Genomic DNA, 27,132 nt, shown 5'->3' on the forward strand with positions numbered 1-27,132 from the left:
TGCCCGGTGTAATAATTACAAAGAGGAACAGTAATTACAAAAGACATTAATTTACTTCTTAGATTTTGTGCCAGGGGAGAGTTTCACCCAGCCTTGATTCACGTGGAGGCAAACAATTCACAGAGGAAGCGTCCCTCTTTTTTTAAAGCAGTGGTTGATTCTTTTAAGGAACAGTAGGTGCACACAAGCTCTCGGTCAAAGCACTTTTGGATATACTAAGAGTTGTTTGAAGGTCTTTGAACCCCTGTGTAGTCAGCTCCAGGGTTCTTACATTGATCAGTCAGTGATGACAAAGGTTTCACAAAATACACTCTTGTTCTCTCAGACAATGTGCCCTGGACATTTGCATAATAACAATATAAAAAAAATCTATATGGGCTATTAAGGGATGAAACCCTGATGTCCTCAGCTAAAGACACATACAAAAGCCACAGTGCTTTAATAGAACGATAACTTGTATACATTTTGATTTTTTTCTTCCCAACCACTTTGAGGCATAGCAAAAACATTGCAGAGGCATTCTTTTCTAAACCCCAGGTTGCAGCTGATCCGCCACTTGCTGTGCATTGCCAAGTGCAAGAAATGGGTCTCTTTTATCAGGATGGTGCAAATCTGGGCTAATGTGTCTGGTAAAGAGTGTCCCAGGGAGCCCCGCTCTCCCATTCTTTGGCCATTCTTTCCACTTTTCTCCTCTCCTGCACTTGGGATAATTGCAGTTTAATTGGGTGACAAGAAATGAAAACTGTGTCCACATTATCTAGGATTATCTCTTTTTCCTCCAGCTTGCCATCAATTCAAAGAAGCCCATTTATCAGCACAGGGAAGCTGATGCTTGGTCAGCGGAGGAGAGGCTTCGAGCACCAGTTAGCAAAATGAAGAGAGAAAGGGGCTGAGAGCAATGGGAGGGGGCCTGACAGCTAAGAAAAATACTCTTTGTAGCTTATCGCAAGCGTACATTCATCTTCAAGATGCATATCTTTTGCACGCTCTAAATCAATAAAAATACAATAATACTATTCTAAGGAATGATGAGAATAAGAAATACATATATAAAAGAATTGTCAGTTCCCTAACACAAATGTAAGATAGTTTGCAGTTATGAATCTCGAGTTTAATTAACCAAACACATCACATCACTTTAGCAACCTGGCCAAAACGTGTTAATGAATACCAATACCCAGCATTGTGGCTTGCATGGGCTTTAAAGCCAGCCTCATTTATTTCCTCAGCATCCTTGAATTCTGCATGGCAAGGTTATAAACATTGAGTCATAATGTGCTCAACCTTAAAAGCCTCCTTCAGGATGCATGAATGCACTTCATTCTCTCTCTGAGAACTTTGCTCTGATAGCTGAAAAAGGCAGGTTGTTTAGAGAAGGAAGGAGAGACAATGAAAGAAAAAATGAAAGCTTTCAGATTCCATTATGATAATTGTCCTCTATTCTTTTCAGCAGTTTACACTGTACTTTTTCTTCATAATAATTCCCCTTTGTCATAATAAGCTTCCCACTCGCTCAAGCACAGTTCTAAATAGGCCTTGCACCAGGGTTATGGTAATACAGTAAATACTGGAAAAATGATAGAGGCATTCTGGGGGAGGATCAGGGCTAAGAGAGCAGATCAGAAAACGTTTTATTTGCTAGCCTCTGCATAGAAGTAGATGAAAGAAAAGAGACCTTGCCAATGTACTACATGCGTACCTATTCAGTCTCAGGTGCAACATTTAAGATGGCCTGATCATTTGGTGGAAAGAGCAGGCTTTGTGTAGCACTAAAGCATGAAAATCTGCTGTACAATGACCAAGCTGGAGTGCTTTTCACTCTGAATGCAACTGGGGACCTACTCTAAACACAATACGTTTGAAGGTTACAGGATGCATTGTCTGTTCTTAGGAGTGTGCATGTGTCAGTGAATTTGTGTCTGAGTGCATATGCATGGCTTGAACATAAGTCATAGACAAAGTAAAATGTAAAGAAAAAAACCTGTGTAAACTATAATTAAAAATGACTTGAATAACATAAACTTAGTCTTGTTGGGTGTGTAGAAAACTTAAAAACATTGATACAAAGTTGGGTCATAGCAGCGTGACAGTAAGTCTTTGTCAAACCAAAACATATCTGTTTTGTGATGTTCTGAAATACATACATAGCTTGTTTTGGCTAAATATTCATTTGAACCTCCTCTGCCAAACAGAGATATGATCAAGTTGTCTAAAAGATGTTGAGAGTGAATTTCAGTTTTTTTTTACTGAATCATTGACACAAATTGTATTTGCCTTGCCTACTCTGTTGTGAGCAACTGTAGAGACAGTGTAAGTTCTGTGTTTAATTCCATAAGGCTTTTAAAAATTAAGTACCTTTTCATAGCTGTGATTATAATATTTGGCTTATAGCAGTAGGATTTATACCAGGTTTAGAATTAAGGCTATGCAGGAATACGGCTGTGGTGGATAGCCGCCACATTTATCCAGACAGTGTTAATAATTTTTACGCAGGGCAGCAGTATAAAATTGCTAAAGGAGAATTGCTTTAGCCTGGTCAGTGCAAGGAGCAGTTTGTCTAATCAGAGTGCAAATAAGGTTTGATCAGTGTCCAGTGTAATCTGGCCCACAAGCAGCATTTACAGCACTAAATCAAGCGTTTGGGAAGCTGCAGGTGCTGCCTCACAGACAGGCCTCCCCCTGGGGGCCCTGTGCCGGGGAATAAACAGCAAATAAATGGCAGTGCAGGGAGAGCGATGAGCTGATTAACTCACTGCAGGGCAGTTTCTCATTATCCCCTTAACCCTGACGGAGACCTACCCAATCTTACACCCCGTCTCACTTACAGTAGGGCACTGTCCTGTGTCAGCTTGGCTGACATTGTCTGGGTTATACTTTCAGTGAGATAGAGTCTGTATAGATGATGTCTAAAAAAGAGGATGTGTGTGTGTGTGTGTGCGTGCGTGCATGTGTGCGTGTGTGTACGTGCGTGTGTGTGTGTGTCAGCAAGTGTGAGTGTGCTGTGTGGTCCATCTCTGGGGAGACTGCTAATGTGTCAGCTCCATGGCTCATTTCTTTCAATTACAGCGGCTGGACTGGGAGAGCCCACCAGCGGTCCACTGACAGCTCCATATGGGTCCCATCACCGCTTATCACGGGCCACTCGTGGATAATTCATTTACTCTTCATTGAATATGACATATTATCATCAACAAAAGCAGTTACATATCACACAATTCACACATTGTTGATTAAGAGCAGGTTATCATACAGACAGTCATTTTAGATGCAAAAATATTCCATTCAAACAGAGATGGGATTATTTATCGGAGCTACAGAAGAGCCTTTTAGAATTTACCATAGAACGGGAAAATGGTTTTTTGAAATTATGGCTCTCCAATATAAAGTTAAGAAAAAAACTTTATTCAAATAAAGAAAAGTCACTTCTTGATTGTATCTGGCACTTTAAAAGAGAAATGTGATTGTTCTATTGTAAAATGTTGATTCAGGATGTCACTTGAATAGAAAGCATCCTCAGACATACTTTGAAATGAGCTGCACTGCTTTCCATTGTGGCTTCCCCTTGTGGTTTCAAAGCGAATTAATTAACATGATACAGAAATAGGTAGAATGCAAATGTTGAAGCCCTCACTTTATGCCCGGGTATCCTTTTGTTCCCCCTTATTGTACCAAATTATTTAATTGGGTCTCTCTGATTGTGCACAGACACAGGAAGGAACACAGGCCATTGTTAGCTTCCATACAAGCCACAATGCGGTATCAAATTCAATTCCCATCAAAACGGCAGGCTGCTGTAGAGCCCACAGCGGCCCCGGAGATTAATGAAGATCTGCATCAAGGCAAAGCGCTGGTCTGAGATGGGAGATTTCTCCCAAATAAAAGACCCCTTCACCAACAACAAAGGGGGCCCTGAAAAGCAACGGGATGTTCAGAGAGGATGAAATGAGTCAAAACAAAGGCAAGAGTTTGGGGTGGGGAGGGGGAAAGCTTTGACATAAACCAATTTTCTTCTTGTCATTTGATTAACTTAGCTCAGTCAACAGGTTGAAATACTTGATACAAGCCTGATGTTAAATGATTAAATAAATACAAATATTATTACTTATTTTACATGCATTAACAGAATGGTGTGTCATATTTTAATCTACTAACAGCACAAAAAAGGGAATACTTCCATAATTGTGTTCGAGCACAATCATCTCTCAATCACGCCTCAGTTTTAAATGACATTGTGTAGACATAAATGGGTGGTGAAGAAAAACATGTTACTCACTGCCTTAAAAAAAATCAAACCAGTCACGGTTCACCTTGATTGCTGTGTGTTCATCAAAGCGTGAGGGACTAACAGTGGAGTGAAAGCAGTGACTGACAGGGTCTGAAGTGAATTAATACACAGCGTTTCTCGGTTTTTGTTCTTTCAAATAACAGTCATCTGAAGAGAGACACGGATTGTGTGAATGGATTTCTTCTGTTCACTCGCTTTGTATGAGCTGCAACTTCCAACTTGTTCTCCAAGTGCAGCGAGTCGACAGGTGGGCGCTTTCAACTGAACATAGCACAACACTTGTTTTGTTTTAGCCTAACAGATCCCAGGCTTTTGAGCCGTTTGATAGCCACGAATAAGAGACTTTTTTTCCAGAAATAGATATTCACTTTTCATTTCCTATTACGTCTAGCAATATGTGCTTTATAAACCTGATATGCATTCATATCTAATTGTTATAATGACTAATACAGCATTACACAACTACATTTGGTGCCCAGATTCCAAAAGAGAGCCACAAAGAAGAAGGAGAAGCTTTTGGTCAGTGCCACCTAAACGCTGCAATCCACTCTTTCACGTTCTGCACATGGTATGTCCCTGGTCCCAGCCAGTCATATTTACTTCATTTCCCCCAATTCATAGATGCTGCTCGCTGGACCAGAACATTCCAGCTGCCACCTCAACATCTCATTATTTTTTTGAAATATCAAGCTTGTATCTTCTTGATAAATAATTCGCACTAGTATAATGTATCAGACTAAAACATATTTTCAGGGGGGCATGGAGGTTAAAGTGCCAATCTCACCTTTTTAATTTTTTTTTCGGCCTGAAGACAGAGATTTCCATATATAGAGTGACCATGGTTTGTGTTGAACATGAGCAATCGGGATGAAGCGCACAGGGACACATATTGCTGTCAGAGATTGGAAATGAGGCCTGCTAACCTGTAGGCAGCCTCCCCAGACCAATCAGCTTTACACATTGCCAATGCATTTGCCGCCTCTAAAAAGAATTGTGACTGTGAAGTTTTTATCGGAGTAGTTGACAAACATTACTCTTTAATGCAGTTTTGTAGAAATGCATTATTATCCCTCTTGGAAGGCATTTATCTACTTGAAACCTGCAAAATGGTTGCCACAGGGAAGGATTTCTTTTAATAGACTACAATAGGCTCAGTATGGGACACATTCTGATGCTGGTGATAGATAGGGGGCCCAGGCATATATTCATGGGAAATTGTTTATCTTCAAGCAGGAAGAGTGAATGGCTATTTTACAAAAGCATTTCAACTTTCATCTGAAACTACTCTTTTGACTCATATAAATTGTTCTGTAGAATTGCAGACAGGTGCTTTTCATGAAAAAAATGTCAATCTGTAAAATGAGATGTCACAAAACATGAATTCAAACCACCCTGATAGAATAAAATGTGTGTGTATAGATGTACATAAAGCAAAAAACAAATGTATATGCATAGAAATATACACACACAAACGTATATATACATGTATATACATAAAGTATATATATATAGATATATGTTTATATATCTATATCTATATATATATATATATATATACATATATATATATATACACACACATGCACACCAACCCCACATGTGTTTTGTATATATTGTACATTTATATTGTATAATAAAATTTCTAATATGAGTAAATGGACATCTCATGTTAGAATCTAAATGGTTGAAAATGCAGAATGGAGAAAAAAAAAAGACCTCTGTGGGAGACAAATGGCCCAAACTGTCTACTATTCAGAAGGAGCTACATTGTGCTGCTATGCTCTCACAGGCCTCCGTACGGCTAAAGCTTTTTTTCTTGTGGGGTCCTTGTGATGCTTGGGCAAGGCCCTTCCTTGGCTGGTCTCTGTAACAGAAGCCAGGAACCAGCGACACAATGTAGGAGCAGGGCCTGAAGACGGCAGGGGGCCTTGTGCACTCTTAACTGCACACTCAGGAAGCGGGGACAATAAATCAATAGACTGTCCCTCTCCAGTAGGGGCCAAATGTAAACAAATTGAAAAGGACAGAGAACAAAACAGATTGGTGACTGAAACAGACATACTCAATAGGGGCACTGCTACAAATGAAATGTCTTTGTGGTTGTTTCCTTCCAGCCTTCACCATGATGTGTGCCATTCACTGCAACATGACATGTGATAGCAAGTGTGACCAATTTAAAATTTTTACTATAAAAACAACAACTGGTGCAAAGAATTTTATAGAATTACTTAGTGGTAGCTTATTCGAGTATCAGTGCGTGCGTCAAAATTAACATCTGCAATGCAATGAGATGCATTCAGCGTTGGTGGTACTTTAAATTGCCGGCGCACTTCTTCTCACAGACCTGTGCCGATGAGCCACAGTAACATCTTACACTGTATAACATACAGCGCTCAAGGGCACAAGCACAGAACTCCTGTGCATGTCAGAGCTGCATGCTACAAGTTAAATTAATGAATGTTTAAAAGGTTTATGTTTTTTTAATGAGAGAATCTGTTGTAGCTTTTTATCAAACCTCTTCATATTTCACTGAGGTGGAATGGAGCACCACATTTGCGAGGCAGAACTAATGCTAAATAAATCTCAAGTAATAAGCAGGCCCTGGGGACATCACCTAAATGAAGATTTTACACCAATTTAAATCTGCCTGCAATTTGATTCCTGCCTTAAGTGTATTTGTTACAGGTGCTGGAGATGCAAGCGTTTCCCTCCAAAGTGTCGCTATGTCTCCTTTATTAATTTCTGGATTGCAAGTGGGCGCGGGAGTATGAAGAGAAAGGGGAGTTGACAAACACTAATCAAAGGTTCAGAGTGGGCTGATTCCACCATATAACCAATGTACTTTTGCTTCATTTGCAAACTAATGATTTTAAACCTGCACAATCTGTTTGAGGTCAGCTCCTGTGTATTTTGGATACGCTTGGCTATTAGCATCACTGAAAGCTTCAGATGTGTCAACCCCTCTCCCCCTCTAGTGATAGTCACCTACTTTAATTTCCCTGCAGGCCTCAGAGGGGGATGAATTCAACTAAAATCACAAGCTGTTTTGTTGGCAATCCTTTGTGGCCTATAATGAATCTAATGAATATAAAGAGCGGAGAAGGGAGGGAGGGAGAAAGGGATGGAGGCGAATACATTTCAACCACGCTGTGTTGCTTTTACTTGACGATTTGTGACCCTTAACAATGGGACAATGGCGAGTGTTTTTGTACCCTTAATTTGCCTTTGTGTTTCAGCTTCATCTCTTTCACCGCCAAGCATTGAAAGTCGTCAGTTGAAGAATAACTGCTGACTCCAAAGTCTGTCAGACAAAGGGGAGGTTTTAAGATGAATCCCTAACTATCAGCCAGCCAGAGGAGCAGAAAGGGAAAGGGGCTCAAAGACAACAACAGACAAGTTAAAAGGTAGAATTAACTGGGAGCCCCAAACAGGCCTGAAGCACTTCCTCTCTCTTCCAACACGCCACAAACAGCGTTCCCAACTCCTAAAAGCTGCTGAACATTTGTATTGGCCTTCAGAGAGGTGTTTGGCACATGCATTAAAGTGGCTCATCTGATCAGGCAAAGGCTAGTGAAGGTAGAAGCCCAGTGGAGCTGTGGCGGTGCTGTTAAAGTTGGCATGTTTCTGAGTTCACAGGCCCCTCAGGTGGCAGGATCGTATTAACAGCCTTGTTGTTCTCAACTCCAACCCACACTCAGGTCAGGACAAGTTGGAGGGACTTTTACAAATGTTTCCTAACACTTGGATCTGTTCAACAAACAAATATAAAGAAAATAAAACCCAAGTTAACCAAATACAGTGCAAAATGACCACAGCTCAACTAACGCCATACTAAACATTTATGCACATGAACTTGAAGTGCTGTAGTGAACACCAGTTAGATGATAAAAAAGTTCTGTGTCACTGGTCCATGTCGGTATGCTCCCTAGTCCCTGTAATGATTTCTATTCATAAACATGCAGTGTGCTATCCTCCACCTGGCAGCTGCCTCTGTGCATATGAGATTACTATTATGCATCTTCCAATCCCAAGGATAAACATCTCTCCACTTTTGAAGTTTGCAAGCATGAGGCATATTTTAGTGCCATACGACTTAAGCATCCCTTCAGGTATCACTTGCAATCTATTCTCATTCTATATACATTGTTCAACTTTAATGGGTATCTAATTTGTGTTATCAGTTAACAGGGCAGTAAGTAATAATTTGCATGGCTGCCCTAAGCAAATATGCTTCCATAAGCATCCCATAGTATAGACACTAGAATGGATTAACCTCCATATTGGCTATGCCCCGATGGTCAATGCTTTTTTTTAAATAAGTAAAAAAGATAGTTTGGTGGCAATTGTGCAGATTGCCACCAAACTAACAATTAGATATGATTTTCCACAAAACCCTTCTACCTTCAGATGCTATGTTGGATATAATCCTTGAACCCATGACAATGGTGAAATGACATCCATGGATTGACATTTCAAGGATGGTTAAGACCCCTTACGGAACAAACACATACTATGGGTTTGTACTTGAATTATTTTATCTCCTTTGGTGACATACGGAGTGTACTGTCATAAGTGGGCCCTTTTTTACTCTTGTAAATCTAGTTGCCCTCTAACCTGACTCAAAATAAGAATGACTGAATGCCGTATGCCTGGCCTTTCTTTGCTACTATCTGTGAGTCTTTGTAGGTATTCAGGCATTTTTAAGCTATTTCTTTCTTGCCCAAGCAGTGATAACAAGCTTGAGCAGTGTGAAGGTCATAACGATGTTAGCACATTCGCTGTACACAGTTTCATTCACTACTAACAGTCCTTAAGACACAAAAAAGCTCAGATAAGCCCTATTGAATTATTCTGACAGGCTCTTTTTCCCGTGACAAGGTCTCACTAGTCCCTGACGCAACAGCTCTCTCTATCCCTAGTGAATTTCAAATGCCAGTTGCACTCCCAAAGTTAACCCGGCATCGATACTGGCGAGAGTGAAGATCCTCAGAAAGGCAACTTAATCAACATCTGAAATTAGCCTGCACATATGTACTGCTTGTTCACAGCACCACAGGGTAAACGAGGATACATCTAGGAGCTTGATATTCTACTGGCTTGCATCAGGCATGTGTGTTACGCTTGTTAGCTTAGTAGACAGTTAATTGCCATGGTGGGTGGTTAGAGTGCTAGGAGCCTGATTTTATGAATATGTCATATTTGATAATCGGACATGCAGATGCAAATAATGTGTGACAGACTGTGACCAACACTACCGGAACATAAATACTGTTAACTTCAGAAATGTTCTTGGCTCAGAAATATCACTGCATAAAGGCTATAAAGACAACCCACTGTTTATCTATTTATTTATTTTGTTTAGCTATTTCTGGTCATGGGCCAATGTGACAAAAGAAGTGTGAGGACAAAAAAAATCCTACTGGAATAGTAGAGTGCCAGATTATGCTTTGTTGTGGGCTCTGTGTACAACAATCCCACGCTTGTTGGGAATTGTTGGCCTGATTACATTAGCTGGGGCTAAGAATTCTTGTAAAGTGAAATCTGGACTGTGTACACCATGAATGGAAGGAACACTTGGAGTTGCAAAACCTAATTCATATTCGTAGGATTTGTAATTTGCAAAATGTATCAGGCATCTGACAGGAGGGCACAGCCTCTTTAAAACTATGCTATTCAAACTTATACAGTTTGAAAAGCTCGTCCATAAAGATTGATTAAAGTTGTAAAGATTTCGCATCAAAAGGGGTACTGATTAAAGCGCTCTGCCACTGAGCGCTTTAATCTGATGCTACTCTTTTGCATCAGACCCGTTATCTCTCTTACTCGGTGAAATTGTTGTTAATGCAGAAATAATATCAATGCAAACTATATTAATAACCATGCTGTGAGAAGCTGAAGCAATGTCACTTAATCAATGAAAACAAATCATGTACACCTTGGTATGATTATTTGGAGGAGTGTGAATATTAATGTCTTGGACTGAATCAATGTTGGGGTTGCATATATTGCCTCCTGTGTTTACTCATGGTTAAGACATTTCTTTCTTTTATATTTCTGCTGTGTCCCTGAGAGTGATCAATGAAATACTAAATAGAGATATGATACCAGCTATTACAGTAATTCAACAACAGTAACAAAACACTAGCAATTGGATTATTGTAAACTATAAAGATGGGATGTTCAAATTTCAATTAACGTAGGTTTGTATTTGCTGATATTAATTAAGAGGGCTTGTGCAAGGACACAAAAGAGACAGGTTTATTGTCTCAGATTATTCTCATGAAAGCAGCATAAGTATGTAGCACAACGCTGCCTAATTAACTGGCATGGGAGGCAAGACATTACACTGGAAACCTTTTGATTTGTGGGAGGTAATAGCATTGGGCAAGAAACAGATTCTTTATTTCATTATTTGATAAGAGGGCCTCTAATGAAAAAATCAGCCCAGGAGCAACGCAAGTCAACATCACTACTTTGGTGTGAGAGAGGGGGAAAAAAACTTGCTTCATGGAGTATTGTTGCAGGCAATGATTTACCTCATGACTACAGTTCATTAAATAAAATGTGAAACACACCTGGTGGGCTAATGGAGGTCAAATGCAAAAGCAGGAGCATGAGCGTTAGGGGATGTGGCAATCAGAGACAAAAGCAACATCTAGCCTCTCTCTGACAGGTTGATGAAACATCTGCTGCTAAGTGTTGCTGTAGTGAGACTAGTCTCAGTCACAGTGAAGGCTCTCCTGTATCTGGAGTCAGAGATGTGGCAGTGTTGTATCAGTGTTACTGAGAGCAATCATAACATTCCTTTCCTTTGAGTCCAAAGGTTGTTTTAAATTCCCATGGCAGCAGAATGCTTTAGGGGGTCAAACACACCAAATCTTCTAACAATAATGGGCCAACTATCAGTTACATCACTCACCTGTAATCATTGGCCAACATTAAAAGCATCTTTTTTTCTGTTCTGCATACTTGACTGTGAATGCTTTTGAAATGAGTATAATGTAATCTGTGCCGCAGATATCTTCTGCTTTTGTGCATCTATCCAAGAAGTGAATGGTTAGGCCTATCAGTTACTCTCTGGAGGTGATGTATACGCTTTCTAGAACAATGCCACAAACAGATGAAGGCTATAATATGCTGCCCATTTATGCTCTCTCAATTTTCAGGGTTATTTTGTTTTCTATTGGAAAAACATTTTAGGTGTTGCTAACTTTTTTTTTTCTTCTAGGGAAAAAGCTTTTTTTTTTTTTTAATCAAACTTAACTTCTTATAAACAACAATATTTCTGAAATTCTCTGGCAGCAACCTCAAGCTAACTGAACACTTAGGATGTAGAGCAGGAACTACTAATACAGATGGGCCACAAACTATAGCTAGGGCTATAGTTGGCCAGAAAATATAGCTATCATAGCCAAATGTACATAAATTGAACCAAATGCACAATTTGGTTTGTTTCTTATCTTTTTTTCCAAACAAGCTTTATCAAATAAAGTTGTGATACAAACACACAGAAATCCATCTTAAAGTAACTGAACAGAGTCACAAAACATAAAATTCCCATTACAAGACATATCGTTTTGACATTATCTTTCAGATTTAAAAGTTTTTATTCTTTGACTGTGATGTGTGTCAGATTATCCACCTGGCTGTCTATCTGTATTACCCTTTCATTTTCACACTGATAGTTTGAAGAATAAAGACACAGGGTTTATATACATCTCCCCACATTCTTCACCAGATGTGCAACAGATACTGTCAGTCTAATCTTTCAGCAACTGTATCAACTTTACTATGTATTTATTACAAAAAAAAGAATAATCCTCAATTCGGATTATGATTTAAAATCAGCTTTAAGGTTAAATTTGACGCTTTTCCAAACTTTCTTTTAAATTATTACATTTTAGAGAGTAGGAAGGACAAAAAAAAGCCTTCAAATCCTGAAAATTAAGTTAGAGAGGTGTGACCTTTTCAGATAGAACTACAAATTTGAAAACCATATTTACTCAGCAGAGGAAGAAGCCATTTGAGTAATTATAGAGGGACATTTAGTAAACTCTTTCCCACTTTATCAGGCATCTTTAGCATTGTCCATAGGGAGATAACTTTTAGACTGTTTACTGGCTCAAAGGCCAGGCATGCATCTGAAGCCACACAGGCAAGATAATGTATCCCAGGCTACAAAAGCAGGCAAATCACTGTGCATTAAGACTGGGCACACAATAGACAACAATAGCTTGCATAAACACTATTTAGAACTATTCACAAGGCATTGAAGAGATGGGCGTCGACTCACTATTGCTGCAAAGCCGGCGCATTGTGCGGAGGTGAAAAGAAGTCTAATGAACAGGAAGCCTTATTTGAGAGAGCTGACAGTAACCATACAACAGCCGCATTGTGCGCTTGCCACCAACCCTGTGGGTCTCTACATTAGGAGAAATGATGAGAAAGTAACTCGAAAAGACACAGTGGGCCCTTGGACCCACGTAAATGCAACCAGACAATAATGGGGGACACAAGCTGTCCCCACCTTTACCCAAAGCTGCACGTTTACATGCACAGAACATCAACCGCTCTCATGACCAAGGATAAAAGCCCCCTGGCCAGATGGAACTTTGAAGTACATTTGGGTTAGTTTACCTCCAAAGACGGAAATTTTAGTGCAGCAGCAGTTAAAATATGTCATACATTTTAAATCAAACTCTGCAGGGGAAAGTTACAAACTCTTGAGCGCGGTGCACCAGGCCTCCTCCTCCACACTTACGCACATTCACACTCACATTATGTCCCCTGCTTCAAGCTTCATCAATCTTCCACAAAGGGATGACATCACCTATAAGCATAGCCTTTTATAGCTTTAAGCAATAAGCCTTATTTACTGATGAGAAAAGCCCTCTGCTTTTGTCTCGCCATCCACTTTGCTGCTTTCTCTCGCAGTTAAGAATCAAACAGCACTTTTGGAAGGTGACAGAGCATGCCCAGGATTTAAGGCAAATCTTTGTTAGGTTTCTCTTAATTTTCTTTTCAATCAAGGTTACTCTTTATGCTTTAAAGTACAATTACAATCACTCTTTTGTTTTGTGCACAAACTGTGTACTCCACACAGCTTGAAATAAACCACAGCCTGGGGAGTTTACAAAGCACAATCATCCATTACACATGTGACCTATAATTACAGTTTGTAGCAGTGTTAGTCAGCCAGTCCGGTGTGGTCACTAAACTGCTGAGGCACCGTGATACAGTGGGGCTTATTAAACCTCACGTGTGCATGCGTGGAAGAACTACTTGCAGTTAGTTCTAGTTGCATGTTTCTGTTTTTTTAGTTGTGCATGATCAAAGAGAAACTGCTAGTTTTAAGCCCTCTAATAAGTTGAAAATCAACATGGTAGTTTCTACTTTCGCAAAGTCTGTCATGGAGGAAACTAGGTCTAACTAGGTTGCTGCCGCAATCTAAAAAATTTGGCATCAACATATTCCGAATTGAGAACCTATTTTTAATAAGATAAAAAGCCATTTTCTAACACAGTGCATCCAGTGTCACCACATGTATTTTAAAAAAACGTGCCATTTGTTGTTTGTTTTTCTTAGCTCCACACGGAGTCATGTCAGGCCTTGGGAACTTGTCAGATATTCAGTTTGTAGTCACTTTAGAAAGGCTGAGCGCAGTCTCTGGGGAACTGCTCCAGTCTCCCCATCTCCCCCACCCCATGTCACCAGCCAGGAACAAAGCCGCCATAGTCAATTCTCCTAATTTCACTGCAGCCTGTCGAAATCCTGTTCTCCTTTTCTCCTTCTCTTCAACAAGTACTTTATGCTGGGATCAGTCAGGTCTGAGTCGCCCACAAAAACCTGAGGCTCTTGCTTCATCGTCTTTCAGCACTGAGTTTGACACTCCCCAACTCCCTGCCATTCAGGCGCCTGCACCATGCAATTTGTTTCCATTTGTCAAACAGCAGTATCTATCACAAAAGAAAATGCTGGCACAACAAAGTTTGTGAAAAACATTGTATCCTCAACCCAAAATGGCCTTGAGACTACTTATTTATTGGCCTGCAACAAAACCATCTTTAACAATTTACACCACTTCCGTTGTAGATGCTAGTTATATTATTTTTCTCTCAACTGACAGTGAAACATCTTTAACTGAATAGGATGTTATCTCATCCTCAAATCAGCACCAATGTATCACTCCTCTCTTAAAGTGTGGATGGGCTAAATTCTATGGTGTGAATGCACCATTTCATTCACTACCTCTACATTGTGCTGACTCTTATTTAGCGTTTTATTTCTTTGGCGTTGAACGTCATTGTGTGGACAGGAAGGTTTCTCAGACATTTATTTATTAAAGCTACATCAGCACTATGTTGACGGCATTGCTATTTTCACACCTATTCAGATATGTCTTAAAATGGATCCATTATTGGGCAACATAGGAATGTATCTGGTTAATAATACTTATTGTGCAAACTTTTTTGTCGCCATTCTTGTGTTGGCTGTTATCGAGGGGAGAGCAGAGAGGATATATGCTGACTGATGTAGATAGTGCCATGAGTATTGCTATTGTGGCAGTTGCCGGGTGGTGCAGTCCCTGATAGGGTTTCGAATGCTGTCAATGATGTGTCAGGTGCATTAGCACCTCGGAGACCCCTCCAGCTGCTGTGTGCCTGTGTCTCTCTGGGCCCTGGCCGCCAGCCTGACACCCGACACAAAGTAATCACAGATCACAGCGTTTAATCACTGAAACAAGCACTCCAGAGGACCTCTCTGTCAATATCCCACTCTCTCATTATCTGTTTGGATTGCACATCCACACTGTCAGATAAACAGAGTGGAAAATTAAGATTAAAAATATGGTAATTTCATTTCAGGCAGCAGGCTCCTCTCACTGGCCCATTATGCTATTGATTACCTCTGAATTCAATTTCTCTTTTCAATGTAAACTTTAATCTATTTGCAAGCCAACAATTCAACTCCCAAGGGGCTATTTGAGAGTAAGTAACCATTTAATATGATGCTGGCTGAAGATTCACTGGCTTTAATGAATTGTGTAAATCACTCAGCTTTTAAAGGAACTGATGTCTTGCAGTTCACAACCCAAATCTGTGCCTGGTTAAATACAGCCTTTTATAGCAAGCTAAATGTTTGGTGACAGACATCTCTCACTGTGTAATCACCAGCTTTTCTCTTTCTGCATGAAGGCGAATTAGAGTTTTTTTATAATTGAGCTGGGGATGACACAATTACATTTTAAAAGGGACTTAATCATCAATATTGCACTACGAGAATGCCAAAATGAGAGTAAATAGCTACACCACATGACTACTCCACCATGAAACTGAATTTAAAAATCACTTGACTCAACAAGATAATCACTAGGTTGTTCTACTTAACCACATACTAATTTGTAGCATCTTGGTCAAGACCAGTTGTAACCACTGCCCTGAAGCAAACACACCATTCAGACATCTGATGAGCAACAGCGGGAGGAATTGGTTAGTGAGTCAATGTAATATCAGACAAGTCAGTGTTTTAAACGCAAAATGAAGACAGTACTGAAACATTCAAGAAATACTCTTTTATTATATATAGTAATATGAATTTTTACTTCATCTACATTATAAGTCATCATTTGTCTTACTTATTTATGACTAAACAACTAAAAAGTGCATCTCTCTAAAATCTTACCTATAAAAAAAACTACACAAAGATTTAGACAATGTAAATAAATATATAGCTATTAATAGTCATACCATATTGCATGCCAGTGCTGCTTTTAAACCCACAACAACCCATTTATCAAAAATAAAGAGAGAAGGTTGATTTAAATGGGAAACATTTTTCAGAAGCAATGATTGTTTCTTGGTGTTTGTCGTTATCATTGCCAGTACATGACATGTTACATTTCAAATTTACTGTTCTTTCCAGACAAGAGCTGAGGTAGACATAAAACCACTATCGTCAAAGTGCTGGAAGACTACTTAATTAAAACAATGCAATTACAAAAAACATCAATAGTCTGATTAAGGCACAATAATTACTGAAAACATCGCTCACTGTCTCCTGTGGTTCTTCTCGTCTTTTCAAGCATTTTTCAAAGAATGAAAAGACCTTAGTCTAACCAAACAATGTGTGCTTTAAATGAATAGTTTAAGCCACCAATAATTCATTGCACCTGGATAAACACATCCAATATCTGCAGTTATTTTAGCACTAGTGCAAATTGAAGCTACCCAAGAGGCCAGAACATGCATACATAAACATAACAGGGTGTAATCAATTAACAGCCATACAGTAATATGATGTCAATGAAGGCACACCATGGTGAAAGATTTGGTCAGTGATGATGAGCGTGACGGCCACAGCGACTCTCCAAACTGTCAAAGAGACGTCTCAAAGACTGCACAGATGTCCTTGGCACAGTGAACGTCTGTCACTCGCTTTTTGTTCATGTAAACCTGGAAGTGCATCAGGGAAGCAGTGTCACAGAACACAAGCACACGGTCCAATCTAAGCAACGATCTGTTAAGGTGTGATTCATGACAGATCCAGTCAGAGCTGGGTGAAGGGATTTGTCACTCGCTGAAGCGTGCAAAAGTGGCTTATTTAGCTCTGTGAAATTCACAGGAAAAATGTCGGAGATAATCACTGAAATTACTTGTTTCAATTGAGTTTATTTTCACTTGTGTGTTTACTTAAATGCTACATTACAGTGTATTCAAAATACTTGATTTCTTAACACAAAGAGGCTTGACAGACTATTTCAACAACAGTAAGTTTGAGGAAGAGGCAAAACAGTTGAAAACAGGTCGGCCTCAGCCAGAAATATACCTCTACTCTGGAATTCTTTTTCAACATGGACAAAGGTACCAGAGGTTGATATCAGATTATTGAATGTATTTAAACCTTGACTGACAACTATAGAAACCTGACACACAACATGTGGACCATCTCAGAATTTAATAAGTGGCGCAAGACAGTTTTGGATGCTGCAGTAATCTGATCTAAGGAGAGCATCCTACAATAAAGAAAGGAAAATGTAAGGGCTTGAACAATGTCACTACCAATCCGCCAGTGTGCAGGGTAAGACGATACTAAATAATACCACAGTGTGCTGAGTCTTTGAAATCAGTATTTTACTCATTTCACTCCTCTGGCTGAGAAGATACAGTTCTGCTGATAAATTTGTGCGAGGGACAGAGAGAAAATAAAATGATGCCTACTTTTTCTTATTTCACAAAGACCTGTTTGAAGTTGCAATATGGTATCTGTAGTCCCAGACAGATGCACATAAAATGGAATTGAACAATGAATAGCCGGCTCTTATCTGTTCAGTGTCTGAAGGGGAAATACATCACAAATGAAATTCACAGGGGAAAAATATGGACATTCTCTATTACAGTAATCCCCATAGAAAGTTTATCCCAAATCACGATGAAGTTAAACCCAATATTTCCAAAAAGATATAGCGCAAAGAAAGCTGCTTTTCTAGAATCATCTCTAAAATGATCTCAACATTACATTATGAAAAAAAGATTATATGGAGAGTTTTTTGTTGATAAAATCAGAGGATGTAAATCTATCAAAGGGGACAATTTCTCTCTTGAAATTAATGTTATGGTGTGGCAATGCTCAAAGTAAGCACTTTAGATTAAAATGGTAATCAAGTGTCTTTGCATTGTCAGGGTAATGCATATCTTCTTTTGCTTAAGTGTATCATTTTAGAAGTGAGCAATGAAGTCTGGAGTTAAAGAGAGAGTCTGGGATTAGTGTGCCACGGCTGGACTCTATTTAGTGATAGCCCCTTACTAGGACAAAGATGGGTGTTTACCTGTTTGGCTGCGTACAGCAGTGAGGTGGCCTCAGCTCTGCCTGTCTGTTGGACCATCTGGTAAAAGAGCCCTTCCTGGTTCTGGAGCAGCACATATGGCTCGTCGTATTCCTGGATCCTGCCAGCATCCAAAACCTGCAATCACACATACAATGCTGGGTGTGTGTGTTTCAGTGCCTGTATACTTTACTTTAGGGAAAACTGACATTTCAGCTGTTTCGCTGCTGAGTGATGCATGCAGACAGTGCAGTATGAATGGAGAAACAGTAGTTCTCTGCACATAGGAACCATCCATTTTATGTGACTCATGCAACAGCAAACACTGGTGTTTGTTTGTGCTCGACAGGACCATGGACAATGAGTGTAGCCTGTTAGCAGTGTGACAGTCTAGCGCGCTGACTCTGACAGACTGAAGATCAGTGATTTATCCATGTATTTATCCTGGCATTTCAGCGGCTTAAGGGTGGTCCTCAGTCAAATCCAACAATCACACCATTAAGACACTCTAGAAAATTACCATCATTTCTGTGTCATCACATGCCATAGAAACCACACAAAGAACAGTGCCAATTCAAGCAGTTTGAAAAAGACAAAAATTATATCACAGACAAATTTTAACAAGCTCAATCCCCTTGCAGGTGTAATGAGCAGTTTGTTATGGCTAAAGGCCAGTTTCAGTGATGGTTTAGTATGAAAGGCAGACTTCTGCTGTTGCTGTCTTAATCGACAGGATACTAGGAGATGGAGTTTGTATGAAAATATTCTGTATCTAAATATGGCAAAACTTCATATTTCAAAGAGACAATTTAGATGGGCCAAAATCTAGTTCCCCTTGAGTGTGCAACAATCTGGGGGCTTTTAACACAAGTGTAGGTGTGAAACAGTCCCCGCTGTGTGATATTTGGCTTTTCTCAGCAACCCTCTCAGTGTCTGGGCAGCCACTAGGTCATGCCCTGTCCTCCATAGACGCTTAACAAATGCTGCCACAAATGGCACTAATTGGCACCTCTGCAGGCAGTAGCAAGAAAGGGCCAAAGATCAAGTGGCCCGGGTGCAAGCTAAATGAGAAATAATGCTGTGAGGGAGAAATCAGGCCAGCTGTTGCAAAATTAAGCAAGTGAATAAAAACTGTAAAGATTGTGTAGCAGGCTCACTGCAAAGAATGAAAGAGGTGTTTGTAAGCTTTGAACCTCAGGTGTGTTTGACGCACCGCAGCAGTAGTGAATGTGAGATGCATGTTTCTGCGGGTTGTGGGAAGCGAAGATTTTTTATTTAAGTACTCAATATGTTGATTTGGGGGAAGCATGTGATTCACTGGGCCCTATCTTGCACCCAGCGCAACACAGTGCAAAGCCCGACGCATGTCTCTTTGCTATTTTAAGACCGTCCAGCGCCCACGTTGTTTAAATAGCAAATGCACCTGCGCCTATCTTTTCAGCCATGGCTGTGATGGTCTTACGTGGAGGTGTGTTCAGGTGAATTCTTTTCGTATTGTTATCTTGAGGTAGCGAGAAGAGATTGCACCATTGACCAACAAAAATCTGGTCTAAAGTCAATAGTGTAGCATTCCCCTGTTTTTTTAACAGTGCATCATTGAAATTAGTCTAGACTCGTGGACAGCGCAAGCCTAGGTGCACACATAGCAGCATACAAGAGATTTTTTTTTTTTAATTACATTGTGAAATAGTATTATCATATGATCTGCTTGTGCGCACTCTCGTCACGCACAAGCAGATCAGTTTCTTCTCTCCTTCCGGCTCAGGAAATCCGCCATCATAATAGCATTGCGCCAAGGTACAAACGCGCCTGGCTTTTAAAGGGAATGGGAGATGACACTCTGATTGGTTTATTGCATGTTACGCCCAAACATTGCACTTTGCACTTTGCACTTTCACCATCACACATCATGAGTCTATCACCAAAAAGACTCTTGTCTTGAGAGATTACGGAAGTAAGTTAACGTTAAAAGGACAATTGCTCTCAGGGCTCAGGTTCTGTATGTGGTTTTAATGCCTGACTACTTTGAAAAACCAGAGAACACCAGTCCAGGTCTTCCCTCCATGCTGTATGAAGTAATGGAATTTGATTCATCACAACATCTACTATGTAATTGTTAAGAGAACTAGATACATTTCTATGACAGGGATACTTCACGGTATACTACATATTCTGTACACAACAGAAGCTCAGTTTATTGTTGTTGATAAGAAAGAACAAGCTTGTGAAGGAATATCACAAAATCTTAAGACTAAAAGCACCAAACATCTTGCTGGTTATTTGTAGTTTCACCCCATTCTTCTCTCTGTAACTAATGACTGATTACAGAAGGATAGGGGTCTCATTTCAAATACTGACTAAAGTGCTGGGCAATGTAAATGTACTGCATTACTTACCAGTATTCTGTCACAGTCAATGATGGTGTTGAGCCTGTGAGCAATGGTGAGGACGGTACACTCTTGAAACTTGTCCCGGATAGTCTTCTGGATGAGGCTGTCAGTTCTAAAAAGAAAGAGGGAACACAACACCTCAGAACAAAAAACCCTCTTCCTTAAGACCCTTGGGCAGGGATTTTTACCACTGAACAATGGCTCATCAGCAGCAAGGTATGTGCAGCAAGGCATGAGGCATAATAAAGGATAGCAGAGCTCTTTAAGATAACAAAGACAGGTATTATTTGCATTTAAAAGTCATGCTAAAAGTGTAATTATTACACTTTATTATTAGTTAGTATTTTTATGTTAATAGTTTTTTATATTCATTGGCCGTTTACTGCAGTGAGGCTCTGATCAATCCACTCCTGTGAATAGTAGACTAATGATAAGCAGACTGCAATAAGTCTGCTCTAATGCACCCCCCAACAGTGTGCATTATAGACCATAAATGTAAAAACTGTGCATCTTTTCATGAGGCTTCACTTAGACATACGTGCTATTGATTTATTTGCAAAATGGCTTGAACAGAAGTATTGTTTAAGGAATGATATCAGTTTGTATAACAATTGTGGTGCTACAGCTTCATTAAACCTAGCTTAAAGATACCCATCTAAAAGGAGCACTTGTTTACAGTAAACACGCTACATGTGGAAAGGACTGTTCAAACATTGTTGATAAATGTTTTACTTGTAGACTTGAGTGTCCCCTGACCTTGGATCCACATTGGCTGTGGCTTCATCAATGATCAGGATGTGGTTTTTCCGAAGGATGGCCCTGGCCAGACACACCAGCTGCCTCTGGCCCACACTGAAGTTAGAGCCGGACTCAGTCAGCATAGTCTCCAGCTTATTGGGTAGGTCCTCCACCACGGCCTTCATCTGCACCTGCAGAGAGGGTGAGCAGAGTCCAACCCTTCATTACCCCTTCATAAAGGCTTCCTGCAAGGATGCCTTTAAAGAGCTATCCAAACACACCCATTAACCGCCTGGCACAATGCAGGGCCAGGTCCACTGATGACCTTGGCCAGTTCTCTCTTGTGGCCAGCCTCTAGCTTTAATCCAGGCCACCAAACCCATTCAGAGGCAGGACCAGGAGCTGAAGCCCTTCACTGTGGGGGGAGCCTTCATCCTGGTTGGCCTGACTGTCCAAACACATCTCCCCCAGCACTTTCAATGGTTCCCAGTTACAAGCCGCACATTGAGCTGGGCCCCATGGCTCTAATGGGATTTCCCCCCATGACTTGTGGCGAGCAGGGAGGCTGAATGGCAGCATTGTACAGAGGGACAGAGGGATCCCCCCCTGGGTTGGCGAGGGGGAATCATTCAGAGCCACGCTGGAGTACCTCTTGGAGTGCATTCCACAGGTCCTCATCTGTGTGCTGCCTGAAAGGGTCCAGATTCTTCCTCATGGTGCCAGTGAAGAGAACTGGGTCCTGTGGATAGATGGATATAGAAAGAGAAGGCCGTGGCCAGTTAAGATAATGACAAAGGGAAGATGTATGAAAGGGTTAAGACAAGCTTTATAAAGCGCCGCTAGGCTATGTTTGAGGGGAAGATGTTCACAAAGGGCCTGCTCCACTCAGGATCACTATTCAATGCTCTGGCCAACTATGCTTCAATAACTTGATCTTTTTACTTTGAAAACCAGAGCTTTTGCACTGGTAATGGTGGATAATAACTGTGTGACATTGTCTGAATGTATGATATGGCACGAAAACATCTAGTCACTGTTACCATCCAAGACTTTTTATACAGTAGCTGTAGTAGAAATAATAATCCATAAATGTAAGTAATAGCTTTACTCTGTCAAACGCACAAGCATCTGTCATGAGGGGTTATTGCATCAGTTGACTACCCTCATGAAAAGGACAGCCTCAAATCTCAGACAGCTAGGATGTCCAAGAGATATGTATTTATGGTGAGCCACACACCTGGATATAGGTTCAGCCGCACAGCCATCTTTAAGAGAGTAAATAAAGCTCTTTATAATAATGTCAATGTACGAGCAAACAAGTCCACTGGCACTGTTCCAACATGCCACTCAGTTTGTGGTAAACCTGATAAACAGGAGCAAGCCGCCATCTCATCGTGTCAGGTCAGATATATATTCATAAATTCTGCTCCAATGTTGAAGTGATTTACTGAACACTTGCTAGGACTCTCCCAGGTTGTCATACAGAGACTGTACAGAGCTGCTGTAGATAAGCATTTTATATGGCTTTTCCTATACAGGTGGACAAATACAGCTGTGCTTTCCTTTGAAACATAACACTGAATTTAAGACACTTAAAACTATCACATCAATAGAGGTGACGCAGAGCAGCAAGCAACTGCCCATAACAAAAACTGATAGACTTTATCTGTATCTTCATCACAGTCCAAGCAATTTCATAAATCTAGTTTACTCAAGATATGAATCTAATCCAAATCGAGATAGGAATTGTTCACCTGGCAAATGTAAGAATAGACCAGGAGCAAGAGTAAAGTACACAATGGGCTTAAAAAGCTAAGTGTCCTGCTTTAAGGTTACAGTACTTTGTGTATGTGACTCACTGTACACGCCTTCATCTTTGCTCTCTTACAGGTCAGCTTCTCGGTGATGGAACAGCCTGCACTCAGGTATGTAAACACAGAGATGTATGCAGTGTACACACACACACAGCACACACCCCTGAAATACAAAATTTGCTCTCAACAAACCTCCATCTAGGTCAGAAGGCTCAGGACTAACTGCTCAATTTTCATCCAGAAGAAATAGAGCTTTCAGGACTTCATCCCTGCTGCTACCTGTTCTTTTGAAAATGTTCCATCTCTTTATTTCCAATGAGCTCATCCTTCTGTCACCAAAAATCCCGCCTTGTAATTAAGCCAGCTGAAGTCCCAATTCAAACTAGTTTTGTGACACACTTTAATTGAGGATTCAATGTTAGGTCGGAAAAACTGCTTTCAAGCACAGCTTTCCATAGACCGATTATGTGCTCCACCAATTCTAAGCCCTCTGTTTGCCTCAAAAATCATTTTTTTACTAAGTAATTCCTGAGAATTCAATAGAAACAGAAATGGATCCTTTTTTAATGCCATATGCTAATAAAAGCTTATCATAATCAAATCGGGGGAGGGGGGGGGGCAAATAATGAAACTCCTCACTGGCAATGTATAGTATACATATCACACTCAAAATTACACATGAAAAAAAAGGCAACTAGCAATTTTTCCATGTGAAAGGCTGACTTTATCACTGTATCTCTCACGTCTAGCAGGAGAATAAAAAGGCTTTCAGATGGATTTGTGTAAATCCAAGAGAATTCACTCTATATACAATTGTAAAACTAAGAGAATGCCACAGAACTCTACTGGTAAGACCTTATAAAAATGGCATCCAGTATGTGACACAGATGGGCGTGCTGTTAAAGTTCTGACTCGTAACCTGCCACTTTGTGCAAGTCTCTCCCTCTAGGAGAGAAAGAGTAAACAAAATCACATCAAACACACATCACATCCATCTTAAACTAGTTTGGATGAGGGAGTCAAACTTTATCTAAAGTAGTAGCAATGCCAGAAACCTATCAAATCCACAGAAAAGCATTAATGAAACTGTTTTTGGGCATATTGGCTGCACCCTAGAAATGTTTGAGTCTTGGGCTAAGTGACGGTGTACAAGGGGACTCTGACTGTGAGGATGGGGGAAGACTTCTTCTAAGCAGCTTTCCCATGTTTGGGGGGTAGAGGGCTAATCCTCTGTCAGGGATGGGGAACTGCTCTCTTCACAGTACAGGCCGTGGGAGTCTTCTCCCCTCCCTCCACTCTGCTGACACTCACCCGCAGGCTGGCATTTTCTTAATGCCGTATCAGTTTCAACAAGCGGAAATAAAGTTAAACTGTCTCAAGGCATCTGTTTGTCTCACTTTCAGAAATCCCCTGAGAGACGACTGTAAATTTCGTGACTTGTTTTAGCTTTTTAAAAGCTTGTATTTTTTTTTAAGTACCAAGGTGTCTGTTATCAGTGTTCATCTACCATTTCTCAATATTGAGAATTCAAAAGAAGTACACAAGAAGTCAAAGCAAAAGTTCAGCAGTTTTAGAAAAGGACAACATCATTACCCGCAACATCCGGTAATATCATGTTGAAGCATGAGTGCTGTTCTGATTTATGATGATACCTAATATTTTATTAGATTTACACATTAGTTACTGTATGCAGTTTCAGGTGCAGAGACACCAGCTGAGACTGAGGACAATTTAAAAGGGCACCTGCGGGATGATGGACATTTTCTGACGAAGGGTGTGCAGACCGATCTCAGAAGTCAGAAAACCATCAATCGTTATTCGTCCCTCAGGTTCTGCCAGCCGGAACAAGGCAGAGATCAGCGAGCTTTTACCAGCACCAGTGCGTCCAACAATGCCAACCTACAGTTGAGAAATGAGAACTATTTTAAGATGTGTAAAGATATCATATTTTCATGCTCCCTCAGGCTATTAATCATTCCTGTGCCTATTGTGTCATGTTATCAAGGGAACGTAAGTACAGTGTATTGTGTGGCGATAATAAAAGAGATGGACGGCAAACATTATATTCTACAACAAGCAGGTATAACAAATCTTTTTTTTTGACAGTAATCACATGGTTTTGGCAGATGGTGGAGAAAATACCGGATTATTAAAGAATGTTTAAACGTTTTAATGTTTAAAGCCTCTGTATAACCTTTATTAGTCACATTTCAAATTAAACTTGTATCTTGGATGTATCATTATATAAGCTTGTTCACATGGCATCGAGGGAACCCGTCATGTTGCCTTCACCTGCATAATTTTGTGTTGGACCTTATATCGTAACGGATGTTCATTAATATGCAAAAGTTATGCACTAAAGCTTTAACTACCCATCTTTTTGTATTTGTTAATTTTATGTACTGTACAAGCCACCCAATAAGGATGTAAGAGTACAAAGGCTGCTGTCAGACTGACAGTAGCTACAGCTACAGCTTACCTTCCCAGTTGTATAATGTTTTGAGTATTATAAACCACCTGTGTTGTTTTGGGCACCTGCCTTCAAATTAACAGATCTGTTACTCAAACAGGTCTCCGAGATGATATTGAATGTCTCACTAATACTTTAATTACAATAATACAATTACAACATTTACAGGCTGATGTTTATAGGTTATAATGTTGACCTGTTTACCCTAAACTGCCTTATTTTAGCATGTTAGCATGCTAATATTTGCTCATTTGCGCTAAACACAAAGTACAATTGTGGCTAATGGGATTATCAATAGTATTGCAAGTATTTGGGTATAAACTAAATATTGGACATGTATGACCTGAAAATGGTACTAGATCAGTGGTTCTTAACCTTGTTGGAGGTACTGACCCCCACCAGTTTCATATGCACATTCACCGAACCCTTCTTAATTGGAAAAACACAATTCAAAACATAGGTATATATTTTACTGGTACGATGCTGTGAGGATCGGTTTGTTGATGGGTACAAAGCCGAGAACAGGCAGAGTGGCCTTTCATTGAATCTGGCTCTCTTCACCTTGAATTCAGCAAGCGTTGTGTTCTTGTATTGTCCATCTCCATGCAGCTTAAGGAAGTGTTCTCTTAGTTTTGCCGGTGCTAGACTAGAATTGCTCAACTTGGCATTGCAAATCATGCAGTTAGGACGCTGACCCCCAGCACGTTCCGTTATACATGTGAATCCATATTGTACATATTCGTCCGACCACTTTCTTTTTTTGCTCGACATAGTTAGTATGAAGGGATTAAAATATTAAGAAAGAAATCACAAGACGTACCATCACGACAGTCACAATTTGACTACTGAGCGCGCCAAACTCCCTGCAGCACGGATAGGCCAAGCGATGTTGCGTGATCACCTGCAGCCAATGATGGCCATCGTGTCATCACGAATCATATGAGTCGGTTGTGTGTCTTGACCTCCGCCGAACCCCTGAGACTGACTCACCAAAACCCTGGGGTTCGATCAAACCCAGGTTAAGAACCACTGTACTAGATGTAGATGAACTACTAAACTTCATCCTCTGTGTCTAGTGGAAAAGCGGGGTCACCCACTTGCTAGCCAAATGCTGCTAATGGAATTAATTTGGAAGTGCTTAATGCTGACAGCAGTATGCTCTGCATCAGCAGATTGAGCAGGTTGAGGACCTTTTGCTTCTCCCTTTTTTAGTAATATGCAACTCGTATTTGTGTGTCTACACTATATTTGCATAACATCGTTTCATACCTTCTGTACAATGTCTCCACACCCAAAAACTACAAAAAAATATTTATTCCAGATAAACAAAGACTTTCTTTTCATGATCTCTTTCCATTATGCTGCCTTGTTCTTCAATAGTAATGATCCATAGTCATATTAGCGATAGACCCGTTTCATGGCAGACATCTCGACCTCACAATTTAGAAAAAATGTGTATGTGTAAATAGGTGTAAATAACATGATGGCTCCATTCCATTTAGTGGACCTGTAGCCATGTCAGTGAGTGAGCATGCACAATATAGGAGCCCTGATGCGGGCTCCCCTAAAAGGGTGAATATAAAAGGATGTTGACTGCAAGTAAGTCACTTAGC

General features: G+C 40.2%; 1 protein-coding gene across 2 annotated transcripts in view; it reads right to left on the reverse strand.

The window, feature by feature from the left end:
* Nucleotides 1-15,842: 15,842 nt before the first annotated feature.
* Nucleotides 15,843-27,132, reverse strand: part of LOC117952962 (multidrug resistance-associated protein 4-like) — a 33,765-nt gene continuing 22,475 nt past the window's right edge. For both annotated transcript variants that reach the window (XM_034885633.1, XM_034885635.1), the window contains 6 exons: nucleotides 24,793-24,948; nucleotides 21,885-21,974; nucleotides 21,254-21,426; nucleotides 20,504-20,609; nucleotides 18,111-18,245; nucleotides 15,843-16,737 (listed from right to left, as the gene is read on the reverse strand). In XM_034885633.1, the coding sequence (XP_034741524.1) occupies nucleotides 16,660-16,737; nucleotides 18,111-18,245; nucleotides 20,504-20,609; nucleotides 21,254-21,426; nucleotides 21,885-21,974; nucleotides 24,793-24,948 (738 nt within the window). In that variant the 3' untranslated portion in view covers nucleotides 15,843-16,659. The remainder of the gene's footprint in view (nucleotides 16,738-18,110; nucleotides 18,246-20,503; nucleotides 20,610-21,253; nucleotides 21,427-21,884; nucleotides 21,975-24,792; nucleotides 24,949-27,132) is intronic.

This window comes from Etheostoma cragini, chromosome 11, assembly GCF_013103735.1.
Source record: "Etheostoma cragini isolate CJK2018 chromosome 11, CSU_Ecrag_1.0, whole genome shotgun sequence".
Taxonomy (NCBI): Eukaryota; Metazoa; Chordata; class Actinopteri; order Perciformes; family Percidae; genus Etheostoma; species Etheostoma cragini.